We start from the raw sequence: 25,505 nt of genomic DNA, 5'->3' as shown, positions 1-25,505 counted from the left end.
TTATCATCAAAGAATAACTTTTAACTTGTAGGATAACTAAGAATTTTCTAGAATGACAAGAGTAGAGATGGCTTTCAGATACTGTGAATAGTACATTCAGAGATGGGAGGCTGTCAAGGGAAATCAAAGATGTTTCACATAGATGCAAGGATAGGTCTTCTCTTGTGCCAAATAAAATATTTAAGGAGTGATAAGCAACCAAACAAAAGTCCTTTGCCAAGCCAAGAAGTGTGGTCCCTCCTGAAAGCTGTCAGCATATCTTTGGGATATTTATCTGAGAGTGTGTGTGTCTATATGCACTACACCTAAGTTATGGTAATGGATCTGAACCAATATTTCCTGTTAATTTGAAATGGAAGTAATTTGCAGGGCTTAAATCTACAACTTCAGCCTTTGAGAAGAAAATACAGTAATTTGAGAATCGGGATTTGTATAAATAGCAAAATTGCTCTTTCCTCACAAGAAAGATGAGTCCATTTGGAAAATATTTACCTTAGCAATACATGTAATTCTTCCATTTTGATGGCATAAGAGGCTCCTCTAATCTTTAAATCTGTACAACTATGCCTTTAATACTAGCACATGCTCCAGCCATCATATTACATTTAACAACTAATAAAGGAAACAAAAGTATAAAAGAGAGGTAAGAATTTAATTTGCCTTCTTCTAACTCCTTTAAATAGGTTCAGCAACCATGCTCTACAATTTAGGAAGAAAGACTACATTTTGGTTATAGTACTTCTTTCCATGCGCATAGGCTCTTCAGTTTTACAAAGCAATGATGCTATTCTATTTTATTTTACCTTTAGAAGAACCCTGCAACTAATACAGAGCAAGTACAGTTAGGAAAGGGGCACTCATACATCTTAAGATTGCCGGCATCTTAGTTTTTAGATTAGTATTCTCAAAACTGTGTCTAGCAGAACAACTGGATATCAGGCAACAAAATAGGTCTATGGTAAAATTAAGTTTGAGAGAAGCTGAGTTTTGAAAAAAAAGGGGGGGGAATGGGTTTCTGTTGTGCAGGGAGTCTCAGATGAGCACCAGAGATTGCTAGAATCTTTGTACCTCAGTAGCAAAACAAAATACAGGGAGGTAAGATCTCTTCTGCACTACTGAAAAATCATCTTCTTTCAGTAGTGCCACTGATAGGATGCTAAAGCACTTTTGAATTTATCATTGACTAATGGTCTCAGAAAAACTGGAGAAAATACTGACCATGGAAGAGGAATTCTGGAAATGGGAACGAATAGAAGCAAGCAGAAAAAAATCTAAGAGTTCCTAGGGAAATAGAATGCAATGTGACATCAGAGCTCTGCATATCAATCATAGGTGGGCACAGGTCTTTTCTGCTCCCAAACATATAATCTGTATAGCTGGACCCTAAATACTCATACCTGTTTGCACATCATACTATATCAAACAAATAATAATGGTTGTTTATTGTCTACTTGAGTAAGGCATATGGTAAATTACCACAGTTGTGGATATAACATGAGATAAACTCCAACTACTTTAAATACTCATAAAATTTGCATATATTTTAACTTTTCTGGGTTGAAATTGCTACATGTTCTTTTAAAATCATGCCTCCTTAGTTGCTCTTCTTTCCTTTTTATAGTCCTATCTTGCCGTCCATGACTCTGTTTCCCAAACCACCAATCTAATTGAGTTTCTTGCTGAGAACATGATTCTAAATAGCTAAAGAGAGAGAGAGAGAGAAAGAGAGAGAGAGAGAGAGAGATGTGATCTGAAATGTGTATATGAAAAATACTGCTGGCAAATTTTAAATATTTCTGGTAGATCCTTATGATAAATTGCTCCATTAGAACTAAAGTCTTTTTTCCAGTGGAAGCAAGTATCTGAATGATTTTAGAATACTTGCTAGAAATTCACCTGAATATTATTTCTATTTCTATAAACAAAAGATTGTAGAGCTTGCACTTCTGGGCTCATGTTTAATGACAGTGGGAACTGCTAAATAACTTCCTATTTAAATATACTGCACCTAGCATGCCCCGTAGTTGGAAAGATTGTTCATTTATTTGATATTTATTCAAAAAGTAGCAAAATTTATCCTCCATAACTCTTATTTTCTAACTCTTATTTCAATATAGAATAACAAGTAATTCATACTGAATTATTGGAGGGATTGCTCATGCATATTTTGCTGCTCGTATGAGAAATATCACACTGAAAAATAATTAAATTTCAATGAGGTAAGAAACCAGGCACCATCCTAAACAAAGAGCTCCTTATGAGATTGGCATCCAATTTCAAAATTCTGGGTAATTATAAGTAGTATAAGTGGTGACTTTTTAACTGTATTTTATGTCAAAGAATATAATGAAAATAAAACTTAACATAAGATTTCACTGGTTCAATAATGTCAAATTGCTTTTCTCTGGATTGGATTGATCATAGATAAAAAAGATAATAGACCACCAGATTTTTTCATGCAAATGAAGTTGATTCACAAGGATATTGATTTGCATATGTATTTATTTTTTATTACATAAAAATTCAAGAAAACAAAACATTACTTTGTAATTTAGTAGGGATTATTGAGCAAAAAAATAGGTGCCATATATGTTAAATTGGTAAACATGATAAATATATGATAAAAATGTGGAGTTCCAAGAATTTTCTATTTTTCCCAATCAAAATCAGAGGGCAAAGTTCAGTTATTGCTGGTTCCTGACACCTTGCTTATTGAAATGTTCATTTGGGGAAGAGTTTGCCCTTTTTAGGGTCCAGTTAAAAAGCAAATGTTCAAGGTAGCAGGATAACATTGAACTGCTGTTATATTTACTAACTATTCCATGTGCATAAGGTCACCATTTTGACGTCCTATAAAATGGATTCAGTGGGAAATTAGGAGATATCAAAGCCAAGGAAAGGACCACAACAGAAAATAGAAATAGGGATTGTAGGGTCAGTAATCCAATATACACACAACCTCAATGGGTCATAAAGACATAGATAAGTCTGCAAGAATAGCTGGGAGAATAATGATATTTTAAGGTAAGAAATGAAGAAACAGGTAAACAAGTCCTGTAGTTGGTGCAGCCATGCATCTCATGAGAATATTAATTTCCCATGAAAAGCACCTTGTCACCTCTGCCATAGTGAACTCCAGTATCTTCCCCTCTCAGTTTTCCATTCCAAAGTCTCACAAATGTAAAAGGAGTGTACGTTACCTATTACAAAAAATGAACCTAAAATATAAATCATGTTACACATGATGGCTTAGTACCAACCAATGGTTATCAGTAAAAACTCTTTTGAGTCTTCAGTTGGATCTTTTTACCTTGATATAGTGACTTTCTGTGGATTTCAGGACTTTGACTAAATAATTGCTACAATGCCCATATTTATAACATTCTGATTCAGCATTTATATAGCTACATATCCTTCACTCATGACTAGCCGTGTAACTCTTAGTTAATACTAAACTTGCCTCAAAAGTTTCTCTCCCAGATAATTTAAAAGAGATTTACAAAGTTCTCTAAGAGTTTTATATTTTCTAGAATGGGTATAATAATTCTTGCTTCTATCTCTTTTCAATTATTTGGGGGTGGGCTATTCTTTCAACAGATATTATTCTTAAAAATTTTGAGATTATCAGGAGTTTCCTCTAATATGGTTACTCAATGTGTCTTAAATTGTTGAAGGGATGGAGAGGATGCTATTTATAAAGTAAAATGATAAATGTAAATACATGATTCCAATGAAACTTTAATGTTTTCTAGTGACCAATCTCAATAAAAATAGATACCAGTTCATTTTTAACTAACCAAGAAATTGAGCTAACATTCAAAGCTGCTTTTGTCATCACCTAACTCCCACTGAAGAAGATCCAAAACTGAAACAGAAAAAAACTATAGAAGTCAGATTGTCATTCCTACCTGACCCCGGGAAAGACTCTTTCAGAGACACTAGTGGTCCAAGTGATGAGTTTCTGGGAGTGATTTATACCCTAATTGTAATTTAAAGCTCTTATTCCTAAAATATTTTTAAAATACCCTGAAGACATAATTACAATATAATAAAAGAGAAAACTCTAGGAAAGTAATTTATGTAGACTCCCACTAACTAGAGTCTTGGGATTTCCACAGTGTGATTGCATCAGTTTGTAATCATTTTTCTGAAGATTTATTTTTTATTTATTTTTTATTTATTTATTTATTTATTTATTTATTTATTTATTTATTTATTTATCAAAGAGAAAAGCATTCAGTGGAGGAGGGGCAAAGAGAGAGGCAGAGAGAGAATCTTGAGCAGATTCCCCACTGAATGCACAGCTCATCATGGAGCTCGATCTCATAACCCTGAGATCATGACCTGAGCCAAAATCAAGAATTGGGCACTTAACCAACCCAGGTGCCCCCAATTTGTTATCACTTTGAGCTGATTGCTTTGAGTGATCGGAAGTTTATTCTCATGGAATTTTTTCATTATGTATCATCATTTTTTCTAGTCAGATAAATAAGACAGTTAATAAAGATATAAAATAATGACATAATTCATGGGATTTATGTTTTTGTGATTTTCCCTTGTCTGAATGTGTTTTGTCCACACAGTTGCTATTGAATGAGTTTTAAAATTTTTAAATTGACAAGTTATGCACTAATTGCAATATCATGAAGTTCTTCTAAAAATCAATATTCTGACTTTGTATAGCTTGCATTCTAGCCTGGAAGCAAATGATGAGAGCTGAGTAGCAACTTCCTCCATTAAAGGGCAAGTGCTCTGAAGACCTCTAAATTTATTATTATCATCCAATCCCCCAACCCAACCTCACAAGCTTATTTAATTTTTTGTCCCTATAATTGAATATAGTATGAAATGCACACAAAAAAATTAGTTACAAAGTAGAATAGGAACATAGTGCAGAAAATGATTGCTTCTGCCTACAAACATCTAACAAGGTAACTCATACGTGATGACTTTATATCCATGGTGCCTTAATCAGGTGAGGAAGAAAGAGAAAGGCATCTTTCACATAGGAATGTGGAAATTCATATTTTTTATTGTAGTTGAATTTATTCCATATGAACTTACATCAGGTTAGTGGAAGAATCTTTCTTTGCCCTTGAAATCACTCTTTCATTAAGACTGATACTTAAGACAGTCTGAAACTTAATGAAACAGCCCAGATTCTAATAACAGATGGATAGATATATATACTGCATTAAATTTTTAAAATGTAATCCTGTTCAATAATAGAAGATATACCAAATTATGGATCCACTGAACAACTGAATGATTCTCAAAGATATTTTGCTAAGTCAAAGAATATACACACAAAAGACCATATATGGTTTGATTCCATTTATATGAAAGGTAGTTAGGAAAGCACATTATGATTACCAAAAGCTGAGTATGCAGTGAAGTAACTGTCAGTGAAGGAATAAAAAGGAAATTTTAGAAGTTATGAAATGTTCTATATCTCAAATGCAGTGGCAGTTATATGGATGTATACATTTGTCAGAACACATTGAATTGTATTTAAAATGGACATATATTATTGCATGTAAATTACACAGTAATAAAGTAATATTTTTAAAAACCTATAATATTTTATTATTATCAAATAAGAGTAAGTTAAGGATAAAAGAAGTTAAGTTAGTTGCCCAAAGGACACATATCAAACTTTAAAAGCAAGATTCAAATTCAATTGTACCCATTATCAATCATAATACACTGTCTCTGCAGGGGTTGGTTGTTTGTGAAGATAAATATGTATCCACTAATAGTATAAAAGATTAATTTTATGATCATCTCAACAGATGCAGAAAAAGCATTTTACAAAATTTAACATCCTATCATAGAAACTCTCAACAAATTGGGTACAGAAAGAGCATACATGAATATAATAAAGGCTATATATGATAAGCCCACAGCTAATATCATATTCAATGGTGAAAATTTGAAAGGTTTCCTCTACCATCAGAAACAAGACAAGGGTGGCCACTATCACCACTCCTCTTCGACATAAAACTGGAAGCCCAAACTAGAACAATTAGGCAAGAAAAAAAGCATTCACTATCAGAAAGAAAGAAATAAAATTGTCTTTGCAGATGATATGACCTTATACACAGAAAATCCTAAAGACACTATTAAGCAACTCTTAAAACTATTAAATGAATTCAGTAAGTTTATGCAGAATGCAAAATTAACATCCAAAAATAAGTGGCATTTTTAGGGACACTTAGGTGGCTCAGTGGTTGAGCATCTGCTTTGGTTCAGGGTGTGATGCCAGGGCCCTGGAATTGAGTCCCATATCAGGATCCCCGCAGGGAATCTACTTCTCCCTCTGCCTATGCCTCTGCCTCTCGCTATGTGTCTCTCATGAATAAATAAAATCTTTAAAAAAACATTTTTAAAAAATAAGTGGCATTTTTGTATACTAACAATGAACTATTTGAGAAAGAAATCAAGAAAAAAATCCCTTTTAAAATAGCACCAAGAAAAATAAAATACTTAGGAATAAATTTAACCAAAACATTAAAAATCCATACACTAAAAACAGCAAGTCTTTGATGAAAGAAATTGAAGAAGACATAAATATAAAGATATCAACTGTTTATGGATTCAAAGAACTTTAAAACTGTTAAAATTTCCATACTCCCCAAAGCTGTCTGTGAATTCAATGCCATTCCAATAAAAAGAAATATATCCAATGACATGTTCACAGAAACAAAGCAAATAGTCTTAAAATTCATATGAAATCACAAAACACCTGAAATAGCCAAAGAAAACATGATAAAGGACAAAGCCAGAAACATCACACTTCCTGATTTCAAATTATTTTATTACAAAGCTATAGTAATGAAAACAGTATGGTACTGGCATAAAACAAAACAACAACAAAAAAAGAAAAATCATATACATAAAGCAATGAAACAGAATTGAAAGCCTAAAATAAGCCATGAATATATGGTCAACTAGTATTTGACAAGGAAGTCAAAAATACTCAATTTGGAAAGGATAGTCTCTTCAGTGAGTGATGATGGACCAGTGAAACTGGACCACATGCAGAACAATTATTTTCGACCTCTATCTTATACCACACACACAGACACAAATTAACTTGAAATGAACTAAGAACTTAAGTATAAGACCTGCCATAGGAAAAAAGTTCCTTGACATTGGTCTTGGCAATGTTTTTTTTTTTTTTTTTTTGTATATGACATCAAAGCACAAGTAACAAAAGGACAATTAGACTACAACTAACTTAAAAGTTTCTGCACAGCACAAGAGACTCAACAAAATGAAAAGACTATCTGTGGATTGGGAGAAAATATTTGCAAACAATATATCCAAAAAGAGTTTAACATTCAAAAAATATAAAGAACTTATACAACTCAATACAAAAATAATAACTAATCAAGAAGTAGGTAAAGGACCTGAACAAATTTTTCCCAAGAAAACATGCAAATGGTCAACAGGTAATGAAAAGGTGCTCAACACCACCAAACATCAGAGAAATGCACGTGAAAGTCACAGTGAGATATAACTTCACAACTATTCGATTAGCTATTATCAAAAAGACAAGGGATAAGTGCTGAAGAGGATGTGGAGAAAAAGAACCCATGTGCATTTGCTGAAGGGAATGTAAATTGGTACAGTCAATGTGGAAACTGTAGAGAAGTTCCTCAAAAAATCAAAGATAGAACTGCCATGTGATCCAGTAAGCCCCTTTTCTGGGGATATATTCAGAGGAAATGAAATCATAATCTTGGAGAAATAGCTGCACGTCACATTCATTGCAGTGTTACAATAGTCAAGACATGGAAACAAATGTCCATTTGCAGGTGAAAGAATAAAGATGATGTGGTATAGATACATAATGGAATATTATCCCATCATTAAAAAGCGGAAATTGACATTTGAGTTACCATGGATGAGCCTTGAAATCATTAGGCTAAGTGAAATAAGAGAAACTAAGACTATATAATCTAACTTTTATGTGGAATCTAAAAATATTAGACTCATGGAAACAAAATACAACGTTGGTTGGCAGGGCTTGAGATATGAGAAATGGGGAGATATTGGTCAAAGGCAACAAGCCTTCAGTTATAAGATGAATAAATTCTGGGGGATCTAATGTACAATATGGTGACTACAATTAATCCTGGACTGCATACTGGAAAGTGCTAAGAGAGTAGATTTTTTTTTTTTTTGCCACTACCACCACACACACACACACACACACACACACACACACAAACACACACACACACAAATCATGCTCGTGTGAAACAATAGATGTGTTAGCTAATAGTCTTGTGATAATCATTTCACAACATATACATGTATCAAATCATCAAATTCTATACCTTAAGCTTATAAATGTTATATGTCAATTATATCTCAATAAAGCTGGGGAAAAAACACTAGACTTAGTAAATTTCCAACATTAAAATCATAAGGCATATGTTCTCTCACAACAGAACTAAATTACAAATAAATAGCAATGACAAAAACCTTTTAATTTTCCAAATATATGGTCATTAAGCATAGTCTTCTAAATAGCCCAGGAGTTAAAGAAGAAAGCACTGGGAAAAAGAGAAAATTCTGCAAACTGAATGTAAAAAATACCAAATTTGGTGGTTTTCAGCTAAAGCAGTGTTTAGGTAAAACGTATAATCATTTTTATGAGAAAAAAAGTAAAACTCAAATCAATGATCAAAACTTTCACTTAAAAATGTAGAAAAGGAGATAAAAGATAATGCCAAGTAATTCTCAATTTTTAAAATCCAAGTGACACAGAAAGTATTCTTTCTTTTCCTAGACTTGAGTGTGTAGATTCAGGCTTGCATATCAGAAGTTGGTCCCTGTAGTTCAGAGGCCATAGACAGGATCCATAAACTCAGAACTAGAGAAAAAAAAATATCACTCTATTCATCTCTTCCCATTCCCATACTGACCACCATAAAAGCATATTCACAAGAAACAGGAACCACTATCATGACTTATGATTTTTGGTTTTATTTAGTAACTCAGAGACATGCAGAAGAATGTGTTTCAAAAAGACTCCTAGTCTCAAAGAGATGGGAATAAGAATAGAATAAATCCAAGGAATTGAGCTGAGAGTATCTTTAGCCTGTTAATCATTGTAAACAATAAGAACACAGGAATGTTCTATGCCACATCAAGTGGGAATTTTCACTTAGAACACTGCTCCTCAAATTTAATGTGCTTACAACTCACTTATGATTTGATTTAAACCCAGAATTGGATATAGTGGATCTAAGTGCAGAATGTGGTGCTAAATTTCTAACAAACCCCAAGATAATGCTGTTGCTGCTGCTCAGTGGATCGCTTGTTGAGGGATTAGATTAGTAAGTGAAGGTCATTTTTTCCCAGACCTGAGACTTTTAGATGAGATATTTGAGAATATTCATAGAGAATATAAAAATACATCATCAGAATGCAAAGATATTTGAGCCAAAGGTTTAGCTATGATTTATTGGAAACTGGAGGCAGTCTCATCTTAATGACCATATTTCTTCTGAGGACATTCTTCAAGGCTTGCTTTACATCTTTGTTCCGCAGACTGTATATCAGTGGATTAAGCACTGGACTCACAAAGGTGTAGAAGACTGCTATGATTTTGGATTCCTCGACAGTCTTATCTGTTGGTGGTCTTACATACATGCAGAAGAGCGTCCCATAAAATAAGGTCACAGCCATCATGTGGGAACCACAGGTGGAGAATGCCTTCTGTCTTCCCTCTGCTGATTTGATCCGGAGGATGGCAGCAATAATGAAAGCATAGGATACCAGGATGATGCTGAGGGAGTTGGAGAGGTTGAAGCCAGCTGATATGAGCATGGCATGCTCTTTGACATAAGTATCAGAGCAAGAAAGCTTAATCAGTGGCGGGTCAGCACAGTAGAAGTGGTTGATGACATTGGATCTACAGAAGTTCAAGCGAAAGGTCAGGATAGCCTGCAAGAGCCCATCTGAGAATCCATAGACATAAGGAAATGTGGCCAAGCAGATGCAGACACGCCTGGACATTTTCATACTATAATGTAGAGGGTTACATATGGCCACATAGCGGTCATAGGCCATTGCTGCCAGCATGTAAAACTCAGTGAGGAGAAGTGCAATGAAAATGTAACACTGCGTAAAGCAGCCAGCAAAACTGATGGTCTTCTTCTCTGATAAAAAATTAGTCAACATCTGCGGGGTTGCATTTGAGGTGTAGCACAAGTCTACAAAGGCCAAATTAGTGAGGAAGAAGTACATGGGTTTGTGAAGGCGGGAGTCCAGCCTGATTAATACCATCATGCCCAGGTTGCCCAAGAGGGTGACGAGGTACACACCCAGAAAGAGCACAAAGAGGAGAGGTTGGAGCTCGGGACGATCTGTGAGCCCCAGGAGAATGAATTCTCTTATTGCACTGTCATTTGTGACAGACATTTTCTGAGAGTTTGGACCTGCACTGGAAACAATAGAAATAATGCAGACAGGAAGGTATAAATCATATTACTGACTATTGAAATGATTTTTCTCAATTCTTCCATGTGTCTTTCAAAATGAATCCTACCATAAACAGACTTTGTACTCCTACTAATACATTATTTAATTTGTCTTTATACTGAATTGCCATTATATTTCTCTATTTAGATACTTACAGTTACACCTATAGCTATACCTATAGGTAACTATACTTACACCTATTCTTATATCCATACATACAACCGAGCTACATATCCTTTCTTCCTGCAATATTTTTTGCCTCTCAAATTCTCCCTATGCTATTAGGCTCAGTAGGCTTTATGATTCCAGCACACATTCATTCTGTAGCACATTACATCTCCATAATGTGTCTACTTTCCACTCCTTGTATATTCCATCCTCAGGGGCAAGGACAAAGTCTAGCTCATTATTGCCCTGTGACTTCTCTTTTTTTTTTTTAAGATTGTATTTATTTAGAGAGAGGAAGAGCATGGAGGGTGGCAGGCGGGGTAGGGGCAGAGGGAGAGAGAGAGAATCTCAAGTAGAGCTCATGCTGAGCACAGAGCTCAATGAGGGGCTTAATTTCATAATACTGAGATCATGACATGAGCTGAAATACAGAGTCAGATGCTCCACCGATTGAGCCACCCAAATGCCCTGTGTACTCTGACTTCTAAGTACATATTTATGTCAAATTTTAAAAAGAGAAGAAAAAAATAGGGTAAACATGAAAAATGGACTACTTACAAGTATTTTAATCATCTCTGTATCCCCATGGAGCTTGTCATGATGTCATTTTCTGAGGAGAATTAAGAGCTTTGTGAATTTTAATATACAAAGAAATTGCTTGGAAAACTTCTTAATCAAGAAAAGTCACAGAAAGTTTGCTTGAGAACCTTTTATGTGGGATGTGGAGATCTTCATATGTAACAATCATCCAGGAGGTTATAAAGCAGATGTTCCCAGATTCACAATTTTAAAAGGCACAGTCACAGTGGTCTAATAAACTTAAGGAAAATAAATGAACAAAGAATCACCAGATCAAATGAATTCTTACTCAGTATTTTGTGAACAGTCTACAGCAAGGACATAATGTGTCAATAAAAAAACAAGGTTTGCATAGTTAGTACTTAAGTTGTTAATCACAACTTGTATCTACCTAGAGGTATGGCAATCCCTATGGCTTTGTAGCTCTCCTTTACATCATAATTAGTGCTTAAGTTTCTCTTCCTTTCTCTCAAATGCTTTTTTTTTTTTGCCCTTTCTCTCATATTCAATTTTTTAAAACCTGTCCAATTCTTATCTCATTTCAAAATGAGTCACTGACACTTAGTTTAGTCTAAGTTTTAGAGAGCCAATGACAATGTCTTTTTGCACTTTATCTCCTTTACCCAGAAGGGTAAGTAGTTTACATTTGTTGAATATACCAATAACAGTTACTGATAATGAGCAATGATCCTCATCCATGAGTTACTTCATTTCCTCATTTGTAAATGGGAATGATTACATCTGTTCTGCTTGCTTGTAATGTCATTGTGGACATCAAACAAGATGTTCATAAAATAAGTGTTTATTGATACTCAACATATCATGTGATTAGGCCCTATAGATACCAAAATGAATAGACTCTTCAAAAATCCCTGCCCTCCTGGCATTCACATCTAGTGGACAGAGACACAGAGTAGTGAAAGTAAGTAAATGGTGATTCAAACAGCTGTGTTATAAGAGAAAAATTAGGAAAATGGAGTTTTATAGAGAGGGCATTCAACTTTTAAATAGTAACATCACTGAAATATTCATGAAAAGGTGACTTTTTTTAGCAACAAACTGAAGGAGGATGAGAACAAGCAAGAAGCTTATTTTAAGAACAGTATTCTAGGAATAATAAAGAACAGAGGCAAAGGCAGCATATGTGATCTTTGGAACTGCTAGAGATGTGTGTACACGTATGGGTTTCATGCAGAGGAGTGCAAAAGTCCCAGCTTAGATATTCCCTAAAATGTAAATGACTCCCTTCTTTGAAAGCCTGATTCATCTCTACTTATGAGTTTCCTACCAAGAATAGCAATGACCTTCACTGCAGAACAGGAGTCAGTGGAGAGTTGTAGCTTCTCTTCCAGAAGTGCCTAGCAGAAAATTACCTTTGAAAAGCATATTTCTTTAAGTGACATCAGCAGGATGGCTTAGGAGATAATTTCATATTCATTTGCACCCAGAAAACCCCAGAAAGAGTGTAGATGATTTTCCCAGGACAGAGAAAAGATCAGGATGTGAGCATTTCGGATTTATAAAAGATACTGTAGGAAATTGGACTTAGGGGATCATTTGCAGAAAAACTCATTTGTTGCATGTCACTTAATGACCACCTTTGGGATCTGAAATGGTCTTGACTTGTGACCTCAGTGACTTGTGCGGGATCCAGAAATATCCACTTGAAAGTAGAGCAAAAGTTCTGCTAAGTGAAGGAAGGCACTAAAAAAAGATTATGAAGAACGTGTGTTTGAAGAGAAAGAACATCACAGATGACCCAGCTGCCCACATCAGGCCAGAGTAAAAGCTAAGCATCTTCTGAACAATGGGTTCTGGGTTTAGTAGATTACAACCAGACAAAACCTCTAACTAATGAGGAAAGAAAAAGCAAAGTAGTTTCAAAGGGACAGCACGAAGCTGCAAATGGTAAAACCTGGAACTAGGATTAACTATATAATAAACAAGGTTGAGTACAAAATAAGAGAGTAAGTTATCCATGTTCCAAACATATTAAGCATTTCAAGATGGTGACAGCAGGGCATGAAAACTAGCTTAACACTGTTGGAAACAGGGTGATGTCAACTGCACCAAGTGCATACCTAAGAAGCCAGGTGCTCCTAGAGCACAGGGGCTAACAGAGATGGCAATGGGGATACAGGAGAGCACCTCTGTGAAAACAAGAAGTAAAAATAAGGATAAAAGAAAAAAAAAAAAAAAACTCAGGCAAGGATTCAGCCTCAGTGAGAATATGCCAGAGGGCAACTCTGCTGAATGGGCCAGCTATCTAGATGAATTTTGTAGTCCATTCAATTACAAATGAATGAGAAAAAGACTTTATTTCTGAAAAAAAAAAAAAAAAAGGAAGTAAGATTAAGGAAAAACTCTTAGCAACAATTTATTGAAAGAAAGCTCCTTAAGTTTCTTTTTTATTTTTTAAATACAAACCTCATTAAAAATCGCATGAAACCATTGAAACTATGGAACCAAAATGCACAAACTCAAAATCTTTCCAAAATATAAATAGATAGGTGAAAGATAGATGATAGATAAATAGATAGGTAGATGCATAGATAGTTAATAGATTGATGATAAAGAGATGATAGATAATAGATAAATGATAGATAGATGATGATAGATAGATAGATGATAGATAGATAGATAGATAGATAGATAGATAGATAGATAGATAGATGATAGATAGATAAGAGATATATGATAGATAAATAGAAAGGCCTCACAGATTGCCTGGCTCCAACTATAAGAAATCTTCTGCTAGAGGAAGCGTCAACCCATACCTGAAAATGTCCTTGTTTTTTTCCATAGCAAGTAGAAATTTCCCCTTTCTTGATTCTTTTGTACTAGTGACAGATCAGTAAAACATTATCCAGGGAGATCAATGGAAATCTCAAAAGCCTGTTGTCAGTGAAATTCATTGAGGCTCAAACTCAGAAGCTGAGAACAAGAGGCATTGCATGGCATATTTCAAGCAAACACTGTGCAAATCGGTGTGCCTCAGTTTAAGACTTTTTTGCAGTCCCTTCCTGACTAAAAATGAAGAACATAAAAACACAATGACTTACTTCTGGTTCTAAAATGTACCTGTTTTCTCACCTCTGGTTAAGGAAGTTCACTGAGGCCTTTCTAAGCTGTAAATGTAGCTGCATTTATACCAAGATGTGGGAGGTAGGGACAGGTCTTCAAGCAAATCTCAGAAGAATCTGAGAATAGCAGTGATGAGTGTTACATGGGGAATCATGCGTCTGGGATTAATTGGGACACTCTCAGATCAGAAAGCTAATCACATGCCTCAATCTTATAGTCCCTAATTTCAAATTCCCTATTTACCCTAAGACCTCAGGGGAAGGCACACAAAAGAGATTCAACTTCAAATTTGGATGATAGGCTGATTTTTTTCATTTTGTTCTTTCACTCTAAAACTATGTCTTCTCCTAAAATCCAGAGCTCTCAGAATGTCCCCTCTGATGAACGTCAAAGTCTTGGGGAAAGTGAGTCACAGGTAGAATGGTGAAACACACAGGTCGTTGTCAAATGCCTTGGTGAATACTTCCTAGGCGTGGACAACTCTCAAGTAGATAATTCCATGTCCTCAAAGTAACCCAAGAGGCAGGGACTCCATCGTGAACATTTGACTTAAAGAGACAGAGGTTCCACTAAAGCGCCAGTGATGGACTAACACTCCCAGTGCCATAGAGCTGCTAAGTAGCAGGGTAGACTTCCATGCCTGTCTTCATGTCCCAAGTGGACTCCATCTTCAATTGTATGTAGCTGCCATGCCTCAACCTGCAGTCACACTTTGTCCTTCTGTCCATACATAACTGGCTTTAAATATTCTCCGAGCTTCCTCTCCACTCAGCTCCTTCTTCAGTCCCCCCAGATTCAAGTTGTTCTGCCCATAGGAAAGGCTCAAATACATGTCTTCTCAAAAGAGGCTTTCTCTGTCCCCCCTGAACCAAGACCCTAGTGCTCCAGGCACCCTGCCCCCATCCCAGTCTAACACACCCTGTTTAATTACCTGCCATGGTCTCTCTTGCCACCACGACATTGAAAGCCCATCTGGGCCAGGACCATGATCTCAGCATGTAGCCTAGGCCCTGGAAGATGATAGTTGATCAACAGATACTTTTGGAATAATGTAAGGAGTGTGCAGTGTGTACCTAATTCTGTGAAGATGCAACAAGTCTTGGTTATCCCCTCCCAGGTAACTTTGCATTTTATGGAGCATACTTCTTTCTCTCATAAAAATGAAATCTGTAGGGAGATGAAATGGAGTAAGTGACTAATTTGGGTAAGAAACCACAAGAAAGAAATCAGAATGAAGGGAATTAATTATAGGCCTTAGGCATTGGACATGTAATATGTGCCAGACTTAGACATAGCACTTTGCAAGCATGAGTCCAGTAATTTTTCACACAACTCCATGGGGCGTTAGTACTATTATCTTGATTTTACAGATGGGAAACTGAGGCTTAGAAAGATTAAGTAACTTTCCTGGGCAGAAGCAAATTATAAATTGGGAGCCTGAGATTCAAACAGGCCAGTCAGTAGGGTTTGATGTTGCGTTGTTGATAGTTTAGCCAAGAAATGTGACAAGCTCACACTGTGCTAAACTTTCTCCAGATTCTCTGGCATTCATTCATTTGTTCATTCATTCATTCACTCATTCATCCATTCTTCCCAGCAGCTCAGACCTGGTGTGGAGTGGAGGTGGGGGCCGTGCGTGGGGCAGTGGGCAGGAGAAGCTGCCCGTCCAAAGTGGGGGACTTTCCACCCCCAGTGGACACCTCGGGAACAGCGGTGGCCTCAGGGTTCCCTCCCCCACAGTCAGGATGAATGAGTGTTAAAACATTCAGGGATAATCTTGTATTTACCACTGTACTGTCAATGTAGAGAATATAAGAGAAAGTGAAAAGATTTGTGTCCTTAAACAGTTTGTTTCATGGTCGGTGGAATGAGGTATGCATATTTAAAATTTCATGGTCATGTTTTCAATGAGTAGAATTTGTGAAAATCATTTTGGAAAGTGGTAGAGATAGAGCCTGCAATGAGCTAATCATAATGAAAAGGGCATAATAATAGTTTATTCAATATTTATCTATTGAGAATGATCTATATTCTAGGTTTGAGAAAAATACTGGCTTTAATATTTTAAATTGTCCACAATTGTGAGAAAAACCAGATATGAACCTTGTCTTATGGAGCTGGCAATCTGGAGATGACACAATTGTGAATTAATCACACAAATATACAGATGTTAACTCAGAGTTGTGAAAAGTCCCGTACATTAAAGATTCATGATACTGTGAGAACATAGAAGATAGGGCTTACTCAGAGAAATTAGCCACAGAACCACCAAAGATGGAGCAGGAAAAAATAGCTAATACCAACAAAGACAAAAGTTGAAACTAAAAACACCAAATTTAAAATGGGAAGAAAATTTACCTACACAGAAATAACAGATAATCTAGTAATACAATCTTTTCAAGAACAAATTATTACAGGCCAGAAAATTAAATATGTTCTACATGTTGAAAGAAAATATCAACCTATCTAAAGCCTTACCCAAAAGAATTCCTCCTTGAGAGTTAAAAATTAAATTGAGACAGTTTTAGAAAAGTAAAAACAGAGTTTCTCTCATAGGAACTGTCATTAAGGACTAATAAATAAGAGTATAAATCATGTAGGTGAAAACTTGACCCAAGATGAAAAGTGAATGCAAAGAGAACAGTAGTGAGTCATTGACAAAAACACTAATATTAAAGGAACATTAATAATATGCAACAAAATTATAATTACAGTCATATGTGACATAATATCGCAACAGTTTATTTTTAAGTTATAATTTATTATCAATTATATATCATATACTTCATGACACCATATAAGATAGAAGCAGCAGTACCCACAATTAAAATACTTCATAATCCTTTTATTACTACATGCCAATATGAGTAATGAAGACTTAGGTAAATCATTATGTCTATCCAAATTTAAAGAAATTTATTAAAAATAGAAAATACAGGGGATCCCTGGGTGGCTCAGCGGCTTGGCGCCTGCCTTCGGCCCAGTCCCGGGATCGAGTCCTGTGTCGGGCTCCTGGTATGGAGCCTGCATCTCCCTCTGCCTGTGTCTCTGCCTCTCTCTCTCTGTGTCTATCATGAATAAATAAATAAAATCTTTTAAAAAATAGAAAATACAATGTATAATAATCAAACAAAAAGTAGACTCAAAAACTAAAAATGAGTTTAAAGAATGCAATTTAATTCATGGCAGGAGAGGGAGAAAACCATAGAGAAAATGCATTCAAGGACAAAATAAATTGTTAAAAAATATTCCTAAATATGTATCTCCACAATAAAATATGAAATTCATGTTTAAAAGGACTCAGAGCCTCAAAGCCAAGGGTAGAAATGTACATAATAGGCATCAAGTAACCAAAAACAATTTAAAAAATACCGCTGAAGATACATGAATAGCAGGAAAAATACACTTTTAGATTTTACTCCGCAAAGTTGAGAAAGTACATAATGATAAAAGTGGTAAAACTAGCTTGTTAATTGACATAAGATGATAAAAGGAAAAAATTACAAACATAAATAAAGAAAATCATAACCATATCTCTCAGTTTTTAGAAACAAAATATTAAATCATTTGTAGGAATATGAAAATCTTTTTAAAAAATCAATAGGATTGACCTTGACCTCATAGAAACCTGCTCTGCTCAGCTCCTATTTCTTCTGAGAGTGTTTTTGACACCATTGACTTCCAGAACTAGTAGTCTCAGGAGAAAAAGCCGAAGGTGAGCAGTAGGGTGCCATGACATGGATGGATGTACAAATTGCTCAGTGGGATTGGACCACTTCTAATGCCTGAAGAGGGAAAAACATAACACTTCACTTTTGTTGCTATTTTCCCTGTGAACTCTTACATCTGCATGTGGCAGATTCAGGTTTGGGAATTGGACCAGCCTGGGAAGGAAGAAAGGATGAGCAAGGCATGCACAACTGATGACAAATTGCAACACATGCCAACCCCCCTGGGTAAAGAAGCCCTGTGATGGCAAGTACCAAACAAAAGGGCAGACACAGAGCTCAGTAGAGACTACGAATAACTTTTTTTTCTTGTTCATTCTCATAGCCACACCTTTGGCACAATGAAGTGGTACCTGTGCCTTCTGGGAAGATAACAGGCCTGAAATCTGGAGAATAAAGTATTTCTATATGTCTTAATTGTATCTTCTCTCAGAGATGCTTCAAGAAAATTCTCCAGTGTTCAAACTTCCAGAAAAGGGGTGGTAAAAGTATTTTTATAAATATAGTCTACTGGGATCCCTGGGTAGCTCAGCGCTTTGGCGCCTGCCTTTGGCCCAGGGCGCGATCCTGGAGACCCGGGATCGAATCCCACGTTGGGCTCCCAGAGCATGGAGCCTGCTTCTCCCTCTGCCTGTGTCTCTGCCTCTCTCTCTCTCTCTCTCTCTCTCTCTCTCTCTCTCTCTGTGTGTGTGTGTGTGTGACTATCATGAATAAATAAAAATTTAAAAAAATATATATAGTCTACTACATCAAGGAAGGAATTGAAAGATTGGACTTACAAGAGAGAACCAGAAACAGACTGATACAAATATGAAAACTTGATACATGACAGAATTTTCACTCAAATCTTAATGAGAAATGTATGGAGTCTTTTTTAAAAAAAATATAAAACTTATTACTTTCATTAAAGATCAGAATTATAGACTGTTTGCAACATTTATAATACCAGCAAAAATAAAGACTTAAAGATGAAATATTTCAAAGTGTTGAAAGAAAATACAAGAGAATATTTTTACAATAGGAAAGAGTTGTTTCAACAAGACATACAAAGCACAACCATAAAGAAACATTAAAATTGGAAGTCCGTTAAAATGAAAAATTTCTATCCCACCAAGTGTGTCTGGCACAAAGTGAAGTACAAGCTACAAACAGGTTGAAGCATCGACATTGCAGATATCATTCAAAGGTTAGTACCTAGTAGACAATATGAAAGCAGCTATTACAAATGTATGGAATAAAGATAAAACAACCCACCTGAACAAAGAACAAAGAATATATATGTACAACTAAAAAAAAAAAAAACGAAACACACAAAAACTCTGCAATTAGCATCAAACTACTTAAAAACGCTTCACCTCCCTTATGAAGCCATTTTATACTGATCAGATTGGAAGACATTTTGAAAGCCTAGCAATATATAGTATTGGCAAGAATATGGAGCGAGACCAATCTCTCACAGCGTTTGCAGGCAAGCACATTGGTAGAGCAATTTGACAATATCTCCTAAATTTAAGATGCTCTATTCTTATGAACCAGAAATTACCCTCCAGGAAATATACATGAGAGGATCTCTTGAACTGGTACACACTGAGAATTTCAGAGGAAAATGCATTGCCACATTTTCATATTATCCAGGAATAAGAAAAATGTATTCATCTATCAATAATTCAATGAAGAGATAGACTGTGGTATATTTATATGGTATGTAGACTATCTCAGTGAAAATTGATGCTACATAATTCAGCATGGATGAATCTAAAATATTTCATGAAAATAGAATAAGTTGCAGAAATATAGCATATTTTAATTTATAACAAGTCTTAAATATACCAAAATAACATTATGTAATTTTGTGGATACATAAAGACCAGCAAATATTAGGACTCTATACAGAGATAAGAAATACTAAATTCAATGAGACTTGAGTACAGGCAATGAAGAGAGGAATAGAATCAGGCAGGAAGGGCTCAGTTTGAGACTGATTATGTGAAATGTCTGAAGCAAAAACTGGCATGGGTGAACACTTAATAATGATCACTTTTGCTTGCACAGGTTTTTATATTATTTTTTAGCGTGTGTTGGAAATGATTCTTAATGAAAAATTAACAAGTGAAACCAGAAAACCAGTTTTATGATGGGGGTGGATATTAATTTTTTAAAAATTCTAAGGAAAATATGCCATTCCATCAAAACCCTTATGAATGAGGATTCCATCAAACCAGTATTATCACTATAAAGATATTTTTTAGAGTAATCTTAGATACCTAAGGATCTTAATTACTACATGATCTATTTTGCCTATAAAGGCAAAAAGAAATGAGAAAAATAATGCTTACCTGCTATGGTTGAGAAGTTTCTGGAATTTAGTTTGAAAATTATTAAGCACTACAAAAATCAAACAGATGATTATGGACATAGCATCATTTGGTATATCTGTCTTTTGCCTTTTGTTGTTTGTTGATTTATAGAGCATAGCAATGACTTCAATCTTGTCTTTAATTTCTATGAATGTTTATTATTATTGTTGTTGTTACTATTATTCACTGAGATGACACTTTAAATGCTAGCAAATATTTTGATATCTTCTAAGTCTATTGGCAAATTATGGAAGGCAAAAAATATATAATGACAGAAAGTGACTTGCTAATTTTAAATGCTCATCAAATGGCCAGATAATGAGATATACATATTACATACCTGTGGCCAAAGTGTCAACTTAATTTAACAATTTCCTTCGGAAAACTTTCCTGATTGCATTTTTAACATCTTTGTTCCGCAGGCTATAAATAAAAGGGTTTAACATAGGACTCACAAAGATATAAAACACGGCAACAATTTTGCTCTGTTCTACAGATGTCTCAGAAGGAGGTCTCAGGTACATGCAGAACAGAGTCCCATAAAAGATGGTGACAGCCGTCAAATGGGACCCACAGGTGGAGAAGGCTTTGCGCCTCCCCTCAGCAGAGTGGATGCACAGAATGGTGGAGAAAATGAAAATGTAGGAGATGAGAATGATGGCTAGAGAACAGGTGAGATTGAAACCAGCCACCACAAACATGGCAGTTTCTTTGACATAAGTGTCTGAGCAGGCAAGGACTATGAGAGGTGGGTCTGCACAGTAAAAGTGGTTGATTTCATTGGGTCCACAGAAGGAGAGGCGAAGCATCAGGATGGTCTGTGCCAGACCGTTCACAAAGCCATAAATATAAGGGGTGGCAACGAGAGAGAAGCAGACACACCTGGACATCTTGCTGCCATACAACAGGGGTTTGCAGATGGCCACGTAGCGGTCATAGGCCATCACTGTGAGCATATAATAATCGGTGATCACCAGGGCAATGAAAAAGTGGAATTGCAGAAGGCAACCCAGGAAGGAAATGGCTTTTCTCTTGGATAAGAAATGAACCAGCATCTGTGGAGAGACATTGGTGGTATAACAGAGGTCCACAAAAGAGAGATGACTGAGGAAGAAGTACATTGGAGTGTGAAGTCTTGAGTCACTTCTGATTAACAAAATCATGCTAACATTGCCAAGCACTGTGATAAGGTAGACGACTAGGAAGACCACAAAAAGGACAGGCTGCAACTCAGCTCGATCTGTCAGTCCCAGGAGAATAAACTCAGTCACTGCTGTGTAGTTGTTCTTTAACATTGTGTGTGCGTGGCTTCAAATGAGGGCTAAAAGAAGGGATATAAATGTTTCATCGTGTCATCTGATAAGTCTTCTCTAAAACTTTAAACACTTGCAACATAAAAAAATAGCTTAGTCAATGCAATTGATATTTTAAATATCTAAATTAGTAGAGAGCTCCTTTTATAAAGGCAGTAATATTTTAAATGCTTTCCTGAAAGTCTTCACATTGAAAAAACTTTACCTTATCTGCAAGATTTATTACATTAGTGCACTTAAAATGTCCTTAAATGTTGCTTTTTGGTAGGGGGGACATGGCAATCCTTGCTTTCTCAGTGTATTTTTGATGTGGTAAATAAATCATCATCTGTTTTGCACAACTGAATCAAATGATGCATATCCCTGTAGAACTAGGTTTTGTCCTCCTGCCCCTCTTGACTCAAGATCATTTCAAGCATTTGTTCCCACTCAGCAATGCATGTCCTTTCCTTTATGTGTCCTCTGCTCAGGTGGTCCTTATATCACCAAATCTTACTTAACTTTTAAGACTCAGCATCGGATCTCCTTTGTATTGTTTATTAATGCCAAAAATCAGGGCCAAAATTTGGTTCATGAGGCACAAAAGTCAATTATATTTTTAGTATTAAAAAATAATGTAGAGTATAAAAACTGTACATATATATACACACACATATATATACACACACGCAAACATATCTATGTATAAGATATACACATACATATATATCAGTGGTATCAATGGTTCATTGGAAGAGAAATTAGGGAAAACATGCATTAAAAGGCTCTCAGGCATGGGGGAGGAGAAAATAATGAAAAAACGATTAACGAACATATCCACACTTTATAATACTTATAACTCTACCTCCTTTTAACTCTCACCAAAATTTAAAAATATTCTATAACATAAATTCTGAGTTTTAAAATACATGTAAATATTCTTGCTGAAATAATAATATTGATCATACAACTGAGACAAGACATAAGATACCTCAAGTGCATTTCCCCACATGTCTGTAGGTTGAAAGTACCATAAAGACCATCCTGGAAAACCTATACCACCCTTCATTAACACACACCCAGGTGTGGAATGTTACACTACTTCTTACTAAGAGTTATGGGGCCAAGGCAGAACAGGGATCATTGTAAGGTACTTTGTAAATATCTCCAACATTCTTGTCTATTGTGTTGTTCATTGTGTTGTCCACGTGTTGTCCCATGTATGTTACTCTGCACTTGTGGATTTTGGACTTAAAGACCAGGATAATAAAATAAAATAAAAATAAAATCACCTAAATCAATGTAATCATATTTATTTTGTTGTTTTGAATACTCTTCAGTGCTGGGGTGGTATTTTAATAAATATTTGCTTATTAACACATAAATCAAGTGTCAAAATAATTAATGTCTCTTCTTTGTTACTGTAGGGTTAATGATGCAATGCAAACTTTAACACTTTAGATAATTTAACTGAGTATTTTGTGGCAATAACTTTCTTTCAATGAAAAAAAACATAACATCCTATGTGATTTGAACAAAGAAAAACTCAGAGACAAGTATTTGTAGGGAGACAGATGTGGTTCTGGGGACACGTGAGGCTTTGCTTTCTTAACATTCACCCTCACACTGAAACTTTCTCACATAGATGCTTGCTGGAACTATACGGGCACCCAAAGATTGTAGATGGTTGGTCTTTATTTCAAGAAGACTGATGTCTCCTAGTAGGTGGTCATAATTCAGTTTAAAGTGGAAAAGATTGAGTGAAGGCATCTTCATGAAATGCATTTTTAATTAACTTTAAATAATTAATGTAGATCATAAACCTAAGAGTGGCCGACTCTCTGTGAAGGGGTACAGAGCATTATACAACAGGACGCTTATAATTATAAAGAGTAGCATCATTAACTTGGAAGGAATCGGAAAGATTTTTAACACCACTCCCTAATTTTCTTCATGAAGTAAGAGAAAGTATTCATAGCTAGGTTTTGACAGTCATCAAGGTCAACAGATATTGGAAGTCCTCAGTGAGACCTCCTCGCCAGAAAGCCCACATGTCCAATTCCTAGCTATGGGAATTGACCAAGTTACCCATCTCTCTGTGTCTGAATTTCCTCATGCATAAAATTTGGTTCTCACTGTAACTCCCTTCTATGAGGGATTTAATTCAGGTAAAATTTTAAAACATGTCTGACATGTAGGAAGCACTTAATAAGTTGTAGCTATTATTATATTGAGTGGAATATCCAGGTCTAGCCTAAAATAACCCTCAACATTGAGGTACCTGGATGGGTCAGTCAGCTCAGTGTCTGCCTTTTGTTCAGGTCATAATTTCAGGATCCTGGAATTGAGCCACACTCTGGGCTCTCTGCTCCCTGGAGAGTCTCCTTCTCTCTCTCCCTCTGTCCTTCCAGCTCACCACTCCTGCTGGCTCTTTCAAATAACTAAATAAAATATTTTTAAAAATAAAATACCACTCAACATCAAAGTGTGAGTCTCAGGGACAAGAGTTTATCTAATCATTACCTATAGCCTCAGTGGCACCTAGAACAATGCTTTCCCAAATGGAGCCAGTCTATCATTATATATGGAATGAATGTCTTCTCCGGTCAGTTTTGTTTCCATTTGAAGTACTACTCTACTGAACATTTATAAATACTTGTACTTTTAGAAGATCACTAAAATTTAGATCAAGGCATTTGCTAATTCATCATAATATGTTTCAGCCCATAATTTTATTTGTGTTGATTAAAAGATTTATTTCTTCATTCCAAGCTATATTTTCATAAAACCAAATCCTACCTCTGCAAGAAGCCTGATTTCCCAATGATAGCATGGATAGAAGAACCTGAGGAGTTTATAACAGATTTGTCATATAGGGACCAAATCCCTATGGTTTAATTATTCCTAGCAGCAAGTCATTCAGACTATGAACAGCCACTATCTTATTCTCTTGCAAATTCTGAGTTTGTTGAGGACTTGATTTGGGCCTGTTCCCCAGTATCAACAGGGAATCAAATCTCCTGAGAATCATAAAAGAATGGGATCCATCATTTATTTTAGTTATGGGTGAATATCTTATTATTTTTTGACTGGGGGAGTAATAGGTTCTCTTGTTTACAACATATAAAGTAGAATGGTACCTAATATACAGAGAAAGATTTGGAGTCTAGAATGCCATTGGTAGATTGACTAACTTCTGTTGAACATGGACAAGTTATTTACTAATTCTGAGCATTGTGCTTTACCATTATTATTTTTTTTTTTTGAGAGAGAGAGAGAGGTTTGGGGCAGAAAGAGAAGCAGAGATAGAATCTCAAGTAGGCTCCATGCTCAGCAGGGATCTCAAGACTGGGCTCCATTACAGGACCCTGAGATCATGACCTGGTCCAGAATCAAGAGCCAGATGTTAAACCAACTGCGCCACCAGCTTTATCTTTTTAATAGGAATAAGAACACATGGCTATGTGTGTACTATGGGAACATTATGAATACACCGGTAATATAAAAATGTTTGCTGGTGATTCTCCCTTTGTCACCTCACCCTACCCAGGCCGTTTGCCTTTTCTTCTCTTTCTCCTTTGTCCCCCTCAAGTTGAACCCTTATGGATCACACAAATAGAGCTCCTTGGGTGTCCAGTTTCAGGTGAGTTTGGCCAACCCAGAAACCAGCAGGATATCAGAGGTGGGAGAAAGAGAAAAAGAGCTCTATTTACTTCCCATTCTCTCCCAGATGCACAATGAAGGTGCTAGAATGGCTGCATCCTTCCAAGCAAAACTCCTCCTGAGCTGTGTGTTGGGAA

The 25,505-nt window shown here is 35.8% G+C and overlaps 2 protein-coding genes across 2 annotated transcripts; both read right to left on the bottom strand.

Annotated features, from left to right (window-relative positions):
- Positions 1-9,468: 9,468 nt before the first annotated feature.
- Positions 9,469-10,437, bottom strand: LOC129514892 (olfactory receptor 5M11). Its single transcript, XM_055333584.1, has one exon. The coding sequence runs from the start codon at positions 10,435-10,437 to the stop codon at positions 9,469-9,471; it is 969 nt and encodes a 322-aa protein (XP_055189559.1).
- A 10,335-nt stretch (positions 10,438-20,772) lies between these two features.
- On the bottom strand, positions 20,773-21,708 carry LOC129514926 (olfactory receptor 1030-like). The gene has a single exon (XM_055333616.1). It carries the CDS (start codon positions 21,706-21,708, stop codon positions 20,773-20,775), a length of 936 nt encoding a protein of 311 aa, XP_055189591.1.
- Positions 21,709-25,505: the final 3,797 nt, after the last annotated feature.

The sequence above is a fragment of the Nyctereutes procyonoides genome, unplaced genomic scaffold (assembly GCF_905146905.1).
Source record: "Nyctereutes procyonoides isolate TBG_1078 unplaced genomic scaffold, NYPRO_anot_genome, whole genome shotgun sequence".
NCBI lineage: Eukaryota > Metazoa > Chordata > Mammalia > Carnivora > Canidae > Nyctereutes > Nyctereutes procyonoides.
This window is presented reverse-complemented; position numbering and strand designations above follow the sequence as displayed.

Coding starts and splice junctions, on each gene's coding strand:
- LOC129514926 (XM_055333616.1), bottom strand. CDS start 21,708: ATGTTAAAGAACAACTACACAGCAGTGACTGAGTTTATTCTCCTGGGA.
- LOC129514892 (XM_055333584.1), bottom strand. CDS start 10,437: ATGTCTGTCACAAATGACAGTGCAATAAGAGAATTCATTCTCCTGGGG.